At 32.7% G+C, this 15806-nt stretch overlaps 1 protein-coding gene and 1 pseudogene across 1 annotated transcript; one reads left to right on the forward strand and one right to left on the reverse strand.

Annotated features, from left to right (window-relative positions):
- The first annotated feature begins 9153 nt into the window (after nt 1-9153).
- LOC130824411 (vacuolar protein sorting-associated protein 2 homolog 1-like) lies at nt 9154-12364 on the forward strand (annotated as a pseudogene).
- Nucleotides 12365-12563: 199 nt separating this feature from the next.
- On the reverse strand, nt 12564-13697 carry LOC130824412 (RING-H2 finger protein ATL52-like). Its single transcript, XM_057689412.1, has one exon. The coding sequence runs from the start codon at nt 13101-13103 to the stop codon at nt 12594-12596; it is 510 nt and encodes a 169-aa protein (XP_057545395.1). The 5' UTR covers nt 13104-13697; the 3' UTR covers nt 12564-12593.
- Nucleotides 13698-15806: the final 2109 nt, after the last annotated feature.

Here is a 15806-nt window from a genome sequence, read left to right on the forward strand (position 1 = left end):
GTGATTTTGTTCAGCTCCCGGTAGTCAATGCATAGCCTCAAAGACCCATCTTTCTTTTTCACAAACAACACTGGAGCTCCCCATGGTGATACACTTGGTCTGATAAACCCTTTATCTTGTAACTCCTCGAGTTGGGTTTTTAGTTCAGCCAACTCAAGTGGTGCCATTCTATATGGTGCCTTTGAAATCGGTCTTGACCCTGGAACTAGGTCAATGTGAAAATCAATCTCTCTCTTTGGAGGTAACCCAGGTAGATCATCAGGGAATACATCAGAAAATTCTCGCACTATCAAGATCTGACTTAAGTCGACCTCCTTGTATGTTGACTCGCTCATGTGGTAGACCTGGGCTTCCCCACCTCTCTTTGGAAAGGTTGTAAGCCTCTCAATCATCTCTGGCTCAATATTAGGTATGGTCCCATCACTAAAAGTTACTTGTTCCCCTGGATTTTTCTCAACCTTTATATTCCTCTCATAGCACTCAATCACTGCCCTGTGTTTACCTAGCCAGTCCATTCCTAGAATGATATCAAACCCTCCTAAGTCAAATACAATCAGGTCTACATGGAACTCCTTACCCTGGATCACTAATGGGCAATCAATCAACTTTGTATTACATGATACCGTTGATCCATCAGGTAAGTCAACTCTATGCATTATAGGGCATACATTAACAGAACAGTCCAAGGATCTCACAAATGACTTAGAAACATAAGACTTGTCGGCCCCAGAATCAAATAAGACACGGGCGAACTTACCAAGCAATAACAGTAATCCGGAAATGACTTTACCTTCTGTCTTAGGAATCAAAGTGTTAGGCTCCTCCGCTGTAGTAATGGCAAAGAATTTTCCTCCTCCCGGGCGCTGGTTCCCTTGGCCTCCAGAAGATGAGGCTTTATTGCCTCCTTTATATTCAAGGCGAAGCTGAGAGTTGTTGTTACGCTGGTTCCCTTGATTTCCTGAGTATCGTGCTCCACCATTCCCGGGGTTTCCCCGGTTCTTGCCCCAACAATCTCGAGCCAAATGACCTGGTTTTCCACAATTCAGACACACAGCCTTACCCTCACAGTTGACTCCCTTAGAGTGCCATTTCTTGCATCTATCACACAGTTGACTTTTTAACGGGTTGGAGTTTTGTGGGTGTCTGTTGCTGTTGAAGCGGTTTTGGTTTTGATTCCCCTTGAAGTTTCCCTCAGCTCTGGGCTTCTTGCTCTGACCTCCCTGGTCTCCTCCAGATCTCTTTTTCCTCGCATCTTCCTCTCTCTTGCAGACCATTTCTTTCTCCACAGCATGTTCATACATAGCTTGAAAAGACTCATATTGACCCATCAACTTTTGGTAGCTGAAGTTGAGACCATTGTAGAAGCGATCCATCTTTTTCTTTTCATCAAGCACATAATCTGGGGCAAATCGAGCCAACTCCAAGAACTTGTTAGCATATTCGGTAACGCTAAGAGAATGTTGCCTCAAGTAAAGAAATTCTGATTCTTTTTGTCTCTGTAGAGCAGCTGGGTAGAACCTCTCCCTTAGTTTCTTCAAGAAATCTTCCCATCTCCAACTAGTGGGTTGTGTTGCTCCACCAGCAGATGTGGAGACAGCTGAGACACCTTTTAGGGCTCTCCACCAAAGCTCTGCAGGTCCCACTACATAGAATGCTGCAAGTTTAACCTTAAGATTTTCTGGACAGTTTACCACCTCAAGAATTTTCTCAGTTTCATTAATCCAATCTTCAAGGACAACTGGATCTGTAGCACCATTGTAGGTCTTAGGCCTATGGGTAGCAAGCCTTTTGTAAAACTTAGTCTCATCATCCACACTAGCATGTTGGTTGGCTATGAACTGGACTAATTGAGCATTGGTCTCTTGGATGACTCTGAGTTGCTCGGTTAGGAGATTCAATTGGGCTTGGGGATCCATTCCTTCCCCAATTTCCTCTAGGTTCCTGCCAAGAGGTAATAACTAAGTTGTTTGAGATCAAGACCTATGTTAGAAAAACTAAAAACAAACTCACAATCAGCTAGTTAGGACAATAAAGTTGGTTGAGTTCAACACTCAAGAGCTGTGTTACAATATCTATCACTATCCACAAATTTAACACCAGGAAAGGACAAATGTGTCTATCATACACCAAAGAGCAAGGTGTGTGTGAAGAGTACCTACCTCTTCTAGGTAGATTCAAGGCACATTTCTTAATTGATATTGATTGAAAAACCAATACCCTCTCACGTAAGTATGAAATTTGCTATTTGAAATAGCGATTTTCGAAGAAATCGAGCAATTTTCCGCAACATAATCAAGAATCGAAATGCACAATTGAAGATTGAATAAGGAAGAAAAATACTGACAAATTCAAGGCCAATGCCTCTAGAAGCTCCTTGAACCAAAGATACAGAAACTTGGCGATTCCCGGAATCAATGGTGGAGTAAAATTGCGTAGGCATGAAATGATAATTTGTGCGAAAATGGTATGAAAATCGCTGACACATGATGGAGCCTAAATTATTACGCATTATTGTTTTTGGTTTTTGTTCTGATCATCAAAAAGTAAAAAAAATTAGTATCAGATTTGATTTAAAAGGGAGGGAATGGAAGCTGAAAGTGTCTCCCGGCTGTAGTATGACCACGTTAGTGCTGTGGCCTATGGCAAGCGCGAGGGAGGCGTAGAATAATTAATTAGCTCACGTTGTACTAGATTGTCTGAGATGGATACATACATAATCAGATTATTTCACTAAGATGGATACATATAATCACATTATTTCACTAATTGATTATAAGTCATCATGATGATCACTAATATTTCGCTTGAAAATAGGGCTTGGGTGAGAAGTCGTCAAACAATCCATACTCATACTCTCTGAAAGTAGAGGACTAGAGAGAAATGTGGTCAATTTAATCCATAAAAAAGAAGAATATGAATGACATCATTGCTTTAAGAGTAAAACAACCTGCAGAAAAAAAAGTAGTAAAACTAGGTCTAAAATAATATAATACATACGATGAGTAAATAAATAAACAAAATGGAGCAAGTAAGAAGCACTTAAACACTAGGACAATGAGGCAAGTAACTATAAGTATCACTAAAAAGTTATAAGTGATCACTTAATGACTATGAAAAGTCGTCGTTATAAGATTGTAAGTGATCACTTTAAGATCATAGGTGATCCAATAGATACGATCTCATGTGAGACCGTCTCATCTCATTTGATAATTTATGTTAATTTATGTATTAGGTGCTAAATGTAATAATTAAAAGTAGATATCAACGTACAATCAATGTGCTGATGCATGATTCAAGGCAACTGACCCAAAAAATAATTCTTTGTACAACTCATCAGGCATATGTAACCGCCTCGAATTATGAAGGCAAACACTAACTGGAATTTAGTATTAATCAAGCGGAAGCTTACTTTTGCCAACACAATTAAGGGGTTACTTAAAGGTCAAACCAATATCCAAGTATAATACTTGAACCAAACCAAAGCAATATAACGGAAGTCTTAACTGTCTAAAATATAGGAAAATTACAACCAAATCGAAATAAGTCCAAAGTTCAAATTACATCCTTAAAATAGTCTAAATCTAAACTAATAGTCTCTCAAATACAATAAAGAGATCTAAACAAAAGGGGAGTCATACTCCAACTCGGGTTCAACTTCCGCTCACATATCCATTCTCCGTCGAGGTGCCATAGGGGTTTACTCTAAAAACAAAACCATTGGAAAAACATACAAAGCATAGTATCAGCAAAAAGGCCGAGTATAAACACACTGGTGTCTGTCAAACAAGTTATTAAAATCTTCTTTTTTTTTTTTGAGTAAATTCATTTTGAAATATACTTTTTCATTTGATAAATCATATTATGATTCAAATCCAGTTCAATGGCTCTATAGTAATTTCAAATTCTCATTTTTCATCATAAATCATAAGATCTCAATAGATCCAAATCAATTTCAAACTCATATCATAAGTTTACATGGGTACTCTGTGAGTCATCCTGTGACTCGTTTGGTAGTCGATCTACCGTCCGCGACATGTCCGGCAAGTGTAACACAATGGTATTGTGAACAATACGCGCTCAGCATTGGTGAGCCGTTTAATCATGCACACAACATTTGCTGTGGCATATGTACCCGCCATTTAGGCTAAAACATTTTTTTGTACATAATATATATCTTGTAATTTAATAGCATTTGAAAGTCAAAAATATGATAAATATCTATTATTTGCACATAGCAAAACATACTTTATTTGCGACTTAGCAAAATCAAATCATAATATTTCCCACATGGGTAAAACATGCTTAGCATAATCATATCATTAAACATAACCTTTGTATTATATTGGGGCATCACTAACATGTATGGAAATGCATCGTAACAAAAAGTGATTAAAGTTCAATACAATTTTTTTTTTAGGAAACCACTAAAATGTTTCGTTTCAATCTTTCTTAAAGTAAATATAACTTTAAAGGGTTTTGAAATTCATTCAAAACAACTAGAATATGATTCATAAGTCTATAAAATCTTTACGACAGAAGATTTCATAAAACACTATTTTCTTAAATACAAGATAGTTTTGCCGGTAATAAAATCGATAATTGATTTGCAAAGTACATATTAATTCTCCAACAAGGCCCAAATTAATCAAGTCATTATAATACCTTATTTAAAATGAATTTAAGGTTGTCCCATCAGATTATAATTGGTTATGCGAATTTATAACGATTTTACAATTATTTTCGACAATTTGGGTATTTACCGTTATTTAAATGGTGTCTTAAATCCGTAAAATTTTATAAACCATCTAATTTAAAATTATTTTAGACTATGAGGCAGTAGTTTATTAATATAATTATAAATTTTTGATATAGATTTATTTTTACCCAAATTTATTTAACAATATTACACTTTTTAATAAATAAACATTTTCTATTAATTTGATAAATTAGTAAATAATTAATAATTTATTTTGTAAAATTATACCAAAGTTCCAGAAGTCATATAACATGTTTATTAGGCCATTTACACTTATAAAAAATCATGTATGATGTTTTATTATTTTGTATAGATATTTTATCGATATATAGAATAAAATAGGTTTAAAATTATTTGAGTCCGAATAAAATATTATAAAAATTATATGATATTTCAGAAACTTTTTTAAGGGGTATAAAATTTTAAATAACCATTAAAAATCATTTGGGGTATTTTTAATAATTAATATTGTTATTTTACCGATAAACCGAATAAAATTTATTTAAGACCATATATAGTTACGAAAATCAATATAAATTTTTCAACATGTATCTACTGTTTATATAAGTGTCTCATAAAAGTTTCATGTCCAAAAGACGTTATTTAGTATTTATTTTATATTTTACCGTTTTCAAACTTACCGATTATTAATAACCGAGTAAAAATTATTAAGGTCCTTAAATGTCAACGAAACCTTCCCAAACTTTTACCAATTTTACCTACTGTCCATATGAGTATGTGATAAAAATTTCAAGTCCATATGTCTTTGTTTGGTAATTATTTTATATTTTACCATTTTATAATTTACCGTTAAACAATTTAACGATTATTCAAAAATCATAAAAAAATTCAAAACTAAATATATTCTGGCCAAATCTTGTTGGAGACATTATAATATATTTTTATTAATTATTTTTGATGATGAAGAGTTCATCTAATACCATGTTTTATAATAAGAGTATTTAACACCTTAAAATCCATTAAAATGTCAATTTAACGAATAATCTCAACAAAAAGTATCAAAGAAATTTTCTTAACATATAGCTACTGGAAATTTCTTTTAAAATGAATTTCAAATATTTTCAAATTCATATAATCATTTCCATCACAATAACTTTCACAAAGTAGTGTTAAACATGCCTTTAAACATACAATAATTTATAAAATCAACATGCATGATGCCCACAATAATAATACATGTAATAAATTATTCCATACTCAAATTCATCATTTTGACATCATTTATCAAGATTTAAGAACTTCTCTTTGGGAATTTATTTTTTTTTCTTTTAAAAAAAAGTTTATACACAAACTTTCCCAACTTGTTCTTAAATCCTTTAAAAATCACCCCATGTGACATACCTCGACTCCAAGCCTATATAATTATTCCGTAAGCTCCTACGCGTTTTTAGAAGTGGTTCTAACTTCAGTTCCTTGCCCTTCAAGCCTCAACTCCAACTCTTCAACTAAACATATTGCATTCATCCAAAAATCAATAATAATTTTGGATTTCTAACATGCACTTAACTTTTCCTAGTTAGAGTTGTTAAACTAATACTTGTGATGATTTTAACATATTTGGAGTATACTTATTATGTTGAGCAACATACTTAGTTAAGTCTCATAATTTTACTTGAATCCTTTAAGTAACAAAATTTATATGTTTGTAGAAATACATCTTCTTACTTTCTATTATGGCCTATTTTCATAGATTTATAAATGATGATTTTCTTAGTTTAGAGATAAAATACTCATGTTATAATGATCTTAGTTTATAGAAAGATTCATAAAAAAATATGTTTTACATGAACAAGTTTTAACAAAAACTAGTGGAATAAAGAAATGAACATAACTTACTCTATACTTGGTGGATTTCTTCAAGTTTGGTGTCTATGGAAAGCTCTTAAGATGAAGATTATTTTTATGGGAGATTTGAGTTTATAAACATAAATTTTCAGAAGTTTTAGATGGGTTTTTGAAGAAGATTTAATGAGAAAAGAAGGTGTTTTTGCTAGGAATTGTAAGATTGAACTTCAACTATGCTTATGGATGAAATAAGGAGTAAAATGAGGAGTGAAAGAAGGTTGATGGAGCTGAAAATATGGACAGCAAATATGTCTTAATTTATCATGTTTGCATGCTTGTTATGATGGTGTTTTTGGGTAAGAACAATAGGGGCTTTGGGTAGAGAGTTTGGTGGAGTGTGTAAGTGAGTTTTGGGGCTAAATGAGGGCTAGTATGGCAGCTAGGGGCTGCTGTTTTGGGGCTGATTTGGAGTGCTTTTTGTCCTCAATTTGGTCTATTATGGTATAAGAAAGGTTTATCTAAGATAGTTTAAAGTTTGGGTAAAAATTGTTGTACATGTAACAAGTTATGTAACTTGTACTTCATGTTTAAAAATCACTTGTATATGTAAGAAATATTTAATTTACTCCCATCATGGTTATATAATATACTTGGGTAATAATTAAAATTTTTTTTTTTTTCGAACTGTTATGGGTAGTTGCTCAACTTTAAGTTTTACCTCCAAAGTTTACGTTACTTGTTACGATTCATAATCACGTTACGAATTAACAAGTTTCTAATCATTGTAGAGATTTTTCAAACTACTACCATCACTAATTAAATTATAATTAGTAACGAACAAATATATAAGAAAAATTAGGCGCTAAAAACGACTAATAAAATCTTCTAATAATACGACTGTTTCAGCATATCTCTTAAGTCTAATGATGGTCTCCACCGTCTTCTTCCTAGTAGGACACTTGGAGGCGTACACTCAGTACTTTGTAAATAACCTTAGTTATGTGCCCTCCATAGCTAAGCAACAACCTAATATTCGTAGGTCCACCTTTCTAGAGTGTAGTATTCACCCAATTTTTATTGGCTGCCTGCATACGTGTCCTAGCTCGCGGAGCTACATCATCCACTAGGCACTCTAATGGATCATCATGACTGCCAGAATTACTAGGCTCAACATGTGTACACACAAATATGCCCCTTTGTTTAGGCAATCGTTCAATATATATAATCTATTTCACAGACCCCTGATAGTCACTATGTCTCCCTTCCTCATCACTTGATCCCGAGTAACTATGTGTACTCATAGGTCATCCATATGTATACACACTTGTTCTAAAGTGCTAGACTTCGCTTGCTCATGCCTAGCACGACAAGCTTACTCGGTAACACTTCTAACATGGAGGTCGTCTGGCCTCAAAAATGCGTTGGCGTAGAGTTGTTGCCAGACAATAAACCCCCAAAAAAAGACTAAGTGAGAAGTACCTTAGATTTAAGGAAAGTGAGGTGATCTAATTGCCACCGATGGTGTACCTGCAACCACAAAGAAAGACTACATGAGGGCTGATGTTCCGAAAAGCCTCTCCGATGCTTAAGTCAGACCAGAAAAGGTAAATGTGAGAAGTATAAGTATGTGTAAGAGAGTAAGATTGCGTAACCCGATTTTCGTAAAAGAATGATCAATTTATAAGAGTTTCAGTACATGAATCATAACTATCGGTTGGTTATCTCAGTAGTGCTACCTTATGGAGAACATGATCACGGAAGTGACATAGTGGACAACAGTTATCTGAGATAATGGGCGGTTACCCTGGAAAGTGTCTTCAATCATGATGAAAGTGGAAAGTTGCTGTGTAATGTTTGATTAGGATGAGCATGCGATTTTGACCATCATTATAATATTGACTTTGACGATCAATATTAACGTAAATATTTGACCTCTGATCCATTAACCAAAGATATTTTGGATATTTCGTGTATATGAGATTTTTAATCCCAAACAAACCCTTTGCTCTACTATGATTACAAGCTATCTTACTAAATAATTTAATAGTAAAATGACCACATAAGAAATTAATTATACTAACATAAAATTGCATAATTAGTATTTTTTTTTTTGAGTTTATTTAATATAAATAATCACTTATTAATTAATAACAACAAAAAAAAGAAGTAAATAATAATCACAAATTGATTACTAACAACAATAAAAAAGTTTACTAAAAATAATAACAAAATAATAAAAAATAAAAATTATACACATTTTGCGATTGAACCTTGTGCCATTTGAACCAGTTTTGTTAATTTTTTTTAAATTTCAAATTGATGAAGATTTTTTTAAAATCACCTCACATTTGCATGGTAAATTTCCAGTTTTCAAGTTTTAAACTGAAAAAATTTTGAGAGTAAATTTTAGTAATTTTTAAATATAGTTTTCAAGACAAAAGTTTAAATATGGTTTTGACTTTTGAGTATGAAGTTATTTTTTAATCTCATAAAAGATGACGAAAATATTAAAAAGAGTGGCAAAATTTAATAGGAGTATGTATATTTCACCTAATAATTTTTACTTTTTGTAAAAGTATATTAAAAAAAAAATATGGATTGGCGGCAGCCTGCATGTAAATTTGATAACTGGCGGATGATCTTTCCCAAAAACCTAATTTATCCAATTCTTGAATTCATCGGTTGCTTACTTGCTTCTTAATCATCAATCCAAAAAACTAGTGCGTGATTTTGGACCAATTATAATCATCATGAGTTTCATCTTCGGAAAGCGTAAAACTCCTGTAGGTCAATATTCTTGTTCCATCTATTTTACAATTAATTTTTTTTTTCTGATTTCCGATTTTTTCCTATTTAACTTCATCTCCAATTATCTTAAAATTTTGCTTTATGCGATTGTAGATTATAATTTGTATTGATATAGTTAGGGTTTTTGATCTGATCATAATAGATTATTCTTTTGTCTTGAATTTTAAATCTTGTTAATGATTAATAAGATGACAATTGAGTTTTTTTTGCTGGAACTAGATTAATTGAATTCATTTATTTGCCATTTGGTGTTTTAAATCTGTTTTTATTTTTTATTTTTTTAGATTTCACAAATAGGTATGCATAGCTTAATTTGTGCTGTTTTTCCATGGGATAGAATTACTGCGAGAGAACAAGAGAATGCTTGATAAGTCTATACGAGAAATCGAAAGAGAGAGACAGGGTTTGCAAACTCAAGAGAAGAAGTTAATTGTGGAAATCAAGAAGATTGCCTAGCAAGGACAAATGGTTTGTCAATTCAACTTTTTTTAGCTTTCAGGCCATTCGAAGTTGTACTGTAAAACTATGTACTAATGTTAAATTGAGTTTAAACTTACAGTGGTGTTTGACATCAGGCCGTAATGGTCCAATGGATGGAATGATAATGGTTTCATTAGCTGAAAGCCCACCTTCTTAAACTGTGAATAGCTAGTGTCTTTGACTCTTTGTTATTGCACTAATGCACTGGTATCATGCATGCCCTGCATTCGGGGTTAGAAAAGCATTGTGGCTCATGACCATACTAGTTAGGGTTTAGTAAGTGCAAAAAAGAATATAATTTGGAAAAGCAAGTTGAGTTGAAGAACTGGGATGTTCTTGGCATCTTAGCTTTGTTCTTGGATGGAGACAGTAGGTGTAATGAATAGTGCAAAAACGATGTTGGATAAAATGAAGCCCTATCTCATTGTAGATCGATTACCCTAAGAATGCATATTTCTAAGTGCACTCTTTAATTGGTAGTCATTGTACAAAGCTGGTGAATGTATTGACATATACTATAATATTCACTTAGATTCATGTGGTATGAAATCTGGCAGACTAACGAGACTAAAATTAACTGAAGATGTCTTGTTGGCCTTAACAATTGATAATTTTGTGAAGTTCTTTTTATGTTGCAAGGGAGCTGTCAGAATCATGGCGAAAGATCTAATTAGAACACGACATCAGATTGAGAAATTTTACAAGCTTAAATCACAACTCAGGGCGTTTCCTTGAGGATTCAGGCATGTGAAACTTCACCTTTTCTTTACGTTTTGTAAAAAGAATTTTATTAATCATAGTACTGTTTATCAGCATTTGGATACTAAGGCTAAATAACAGTCCTGGGTGTTTGAAGCCCATTTACGAGTATTACCTGCGGCTTTCTTTCTCAAACAGAAATACGTCCTCAAATAACTATCCCTCTTTTCTAAAAGAACTCAACTTTTCATGTACATTATCTTCATTTAGTTCCTCTCGCGTGCGATCGTTGAATTGTCCCAAACCCACAGGTGAGATTAGAATTAAAAGACTAATAATGAAGAGTTTCTAAAAAGTCAAGTACAGGCTCTGTTTTCTTTGTGATGGCAAATTGACACAACTGATGTGGTAGGAGATGAATTTTTTAATGGTGGAGTTGTTCTGATTAATGAGATTATTGGCCAGATTACTAAGAAACTCTCTATAGTTACATTGTGTAATTAGCGGTAGCATGAGATCCTATTTAAACAAGAGGGGATAATGAATCATATTGAGTGGTCATTTAGGAGTTTTTAGACAGCTTTAATGCTCAGTCAAGGGATGAATCATTTCTTTTATTGTTTTCTTCATCGTATCTTGACAGCTATTGTCAAACTCTGGATGGTTGGGTTTTAGTGTCTGGTTGTAGTAGTCTCCACTCTCCACCACTCCCTTCATTGTTCTGAGTTGATAATTTAATTTTATGAACAAGCAGACTTTGAAATCTACACAAGCAATGGGAGAAGCAATGAAAGGAGTCACAAAGGCTATGGGGCAAATGAATAGGCAGATGAATCTACCATCTCTCCAGAAAATAATGCAAGAATTTGAGAGGCAAAATGAGCGGAACCAGTGAAGTCATGGCAGATGCTATTGGTGATGCTTTGGAGGGTGATGAGGAGGAGGAAGAAACAGATGAGCTTGTTAACCAGGTTCTTGATGAAATTGGTATCGATGTCAACCAAGAGGTAATTTGCTCGTTTTAGTTGTTCTTTTCTCAGCAGATGTTACGTCTTAAATAAACTAATTTAACTTTTGACTCTGCCGCTTTTGCAGCTTGTTAATGCACCATCATCTGCCGTGGCTGCACCTGCAGCTAAGAATAAGGTTGCACAGGCGGAATCGACAGGCAATGATGACGGTGGAATTGATGATGACTTACAATCAAGATTAGATAACTTGAGAAGAATGTAGTCTCATCGGTCTCAATCCTTCGAACGACAGAGTTCAATGTATTAATGTCAATTTTGCGCCATATTGTTGTATATGCCTGGTAAACAGGAATGGAGGGGGATGAATGGTGTTTATAAAGAAGCTACTGCCATTTTTTTTTCTCTTGAGAAGAATTCTTATGGATTAAATTTGTGATGTTTGATACTCTTTTTCTTTTGGCCTTTCGGTTTTTCCTGCGATGCAATGGTGCAGATTACAGAGAAGTTAAAAATACGAGTGTTCACTTAAGCCCCTGACTCAATGTGGCTACCAACGAGACAACGAGTATCGTCTATGCTACACTCTACAGGAGATGGAGATTGCAAGGAACCAAAAAAAAAAGAAAAAAATCTGAAACTTTGCCCTTACTACTCTCACAATCTTATAAGCTCAATTTATTTCCAATATTTTCATTCAGTAGCAACAAGATTTTAACTTTTGCCCGTGTCAGCATTTGTTTTCTTTCCATATCGTAACATTAAAGTTATGTTTGTGTTTACATCGCAACATTTGCCGTTAAAACTCTGTCAACTTTTAAAAATATACTTATCATTTTCTTTTTTGCCTACATCATAATTTTGCCCTGTCACAATTTTTTTAAAAATTTTTTTTATTCTGTCGGAGGAGTTAAAACCCGATCAAAAAGATATCATACAAGTAATACTACTACCGACTCATTCAACTTCAAATAATATCAATCGACAACATTAACATCACTTTGTATCCGCCACCAGATTTTCACCCAACAAACATTCACAAAATAAAACCAAGATTAAACAGAGTATACTTTTATTTACACAGGATTACCAGAATCAAAAACCACAGAACCTGATCTATCTAACCGTGCCACACTGCACACAGCCACAGCCACAGGTGCACGACACAGCGGGCAGTCGAAATGCGAATACAGCCACATATCAATACACAAGGCATGAAAACTATGCTTACATTTAACCAACTTTCTAATATCTTCCTCTTCTTCAAACCCACATAAACATACTACACACTCTTCATTATTTGTACCAATTTCTCCCTTTTTGAACTTGTAACGAATCGAATTAAATTCGATTACTTTTTGGGCCTGACACTGCTGTTCAGTTGGGCCAGTTTGGGCTGTTCTCAGCCACACAGGAGGGTAGTCACTGCACCAGTTCAGTGCAAGACAGTGGTAGATTGCGAGGACTAGTCCGGCTGTCGCCACCACGAAGAAGCCACAGTAGAGCATGCTTATGTTGTAGTTATAAGTTGTTTGTTGAGCTGTGAATGATGGTGGAGTTAGATGATAATTGGGTGAGTCCCCCATTTTTTTGGTGGGTGTTTTTAGTAGAGGTTGTATAAACAATAGTTATTCAAGGGATTGTTTGGTTTATATGTGGGTTTTATCATAACTACTCGTTGATCATAGTGTGAGTGATGATAAAGTTGTATGTACAACCAAACTAGTATAGCTGACATTTCAATCTTTTTGTCTTTGCTAGTACGAATGAGACTGTCTCATGGCGAGAAAAATTTTTATACAAGGGCTAAATGCTAATGGATATATTAATTTTGAAGTGAAAGGTGTTCAAAATAGATCCAACGATCTGATATTCATTCGACTTTGTGACCGAATTCGATTTGACATGACTTAAAAACAGATTACAATTATGTAAAAATCAATGTAGACACAAAATCCGTTTTTAAACCGATAAAAAAAATCTGACCTGAAATCGACCTGATGATTCAAATAAACACCTCTAAATTGAATTATCTAGTTCGATTTAAAATTAATTCACGTACACCATCTTAAATAAGAAATTGTGTTTTTGGAAATAGACAAGAGCTTCACAAAGTTTTAAGTTGAAGGTACCCTTTGGAGTTTTTGATTTTTAAATGTTGAGCCAATTATTTAGATGGGATGGGTTTAAGAATATTATGAGAAAATAAGACAAATTTAAAGGGTTTTTATAGGATGATATTTTTAGAGAAAATATCTAGTTGTGTAGAGATCTTTTCATTTTGACAATAAATCTCCTCCAAGGTTGGCCTTCAACTCGAGCTATTGGACAGTTACCTATATAAACAAAGGATACTTATCTGCTTATTAAATGTCAGTTATTTTTTTTATTGTGTTGTCATTTTTTACGAAAATGTCCTTGAATCTATTTTCTTATAATTATACTTTTATATCACTGTATAACATTATTATCTCTCTAAAAAACAAAAAAATTACTTTGAAAAATTTTGTGGATTCAAAGCTTAGGACAAGGAATAAAGTCCATAAACGACAAATTGAATTTAATCTTCGTTAATTATCAAAAAATGAAAAATAGGTCTAGTTGCACAAAATGTAAGCTAAATATTTCAAGTTAGAAATATTTATGCATAATATATTAATATTGCATGAGGATTGAGGAATAAAGCAACTTTTCATTGAGGAGGTGTAATCAAGGAATGTGTTACTTTTAGGGGTTGCTTGTATTAAGGGTAAATATTTAAAAAGTAAATAAAAGTCAAATTAGAAAAACAAAGATCAATGATTAAAGGAATTTAATTATTAGAGAGGTGGAAGAATTAATTAGAATGTAATGAATAATGAAAAAAGTAGCAATTTGTTCTCTTATTTTGGGGTATAAATTTACCCTAAGATAGGGTGGAAGAATTCTTTACCTCCAAATGAAGAAAATCAACCTTTTTTTGTTCATCTTTATTAATTTACTCTCATTCGACCTTTATCACAATTATTTTAATAACTTCTTTTGCATCTTTAATTATCTTTGTTACATTGGTTTGACTTTTTTCTCCCTTTAAATATTTACTCTCATTTCAAGCGAGCCCTTATATGTAATGAAGGAATGTGTTACTTTAAAGAGATGTAATGAAGGGATGTAACATTATATTACATTGCATTGTTTCAAGTCTTTAAATAGAGACATCCAGCCTCATTTGTACATACATTTTTTCAAAATTTATATTTTTGAATTTCTCCTCTTTTCTCTACATGTTTATAATTTTGTAATCTAGCGAACTTTACTTTTATAATTCGAAAATTACTTCTCATATAAACACACTTATTTCTTCACATTGCAACTTTACATAGTGTTATATTATAGTGCAAATCGTTGTATGTCTATAGTGTATTACCGAAGTTCAACCCAAGCACCATTGTGGTCGAAATAACATCTAAATGTGTCTCAATTTTGTATCAAGTTTCTGAAGACTTAAGTGTCTAAATAATCTTTGGTATAGTGTTAGTTTATAAGTTTAGTCTTGTTATCATAAATTGTAATTTTATAAGTATTATTCTCATTTCTAGTCATTGTAATACGTTTGTTCATATTTGTAAAATCAGTTTGTATTTTGTGCTTATTATTCTTCCAAGTATTGTAAACTTAGGAATATAATTTACTGTTATTCTTCATCATCAATTTATTTAAGCGATCTCTATTCTAGTGCTAAGGATTGAAACATAGAGAGTAAAAACAATCTACTTCCTCCTTTTTTCCCTTCGCATTTATTTTTTGCATAATTTTCAAAATTTATTTTAAACCTTAATATTTTTAAATACGCATAATAAAAAATTATGAAAAATACATAATAAAAAGTATGTATTTAGACGAATCTAACGAGATTTCACGTGAATATTATATTTTATCTTCTAAATATGTGTCAAAAATATTAATTAAATTTCTCTCCTTAAAATGAAACATTCCAAATGAGAAGAACATTAATTTGAGAACGAAAAGAATATTTTACTTGAATATTTTTTTATCTATCATTAATGGATGTTCATAATTTCAAATAATTAATAAAAGCTCTTCATATTTGGTTCTTGAAAGTATCCCTAACATATAGAAGTACTATTTTGATATAAAAGAACCATATGTAACAATTAAACAAGATATACCCGAGATTTAGTTCTAATTTTAAATACCACAAATGATAAATTTTATCAGCTTAATCATCTAATCTATTTATTATCTACTATTTTATATATATATATATATATATATATATATATATATAT

This window comes from Amaranthus tricolor, chromosome 9, assembly GCF_026212465.1.
Source record: "Amaranthus tricolor cultivar Red isolate AtriRed21 chromosome 9, ASM2621246v1, whole genome shotgun sequence".
Classification (NCBI taxonomy): Eukaryota; Viridiplantae; Streptophyta; class Magnoliopsida; order Caryophyllales; family Amaranthaceae; genus Amaranthus; species Amaranthus tricolor.

Excerpts from the sequence above, each read along its gene's own strand:
- LOC130824412 (XM_057689412.1), bottom strand. The coding sequence starts at position 13,103 with ATGGGGGACTCACCCAATTATCATCTAACTCCACCATCATTCACAGCT.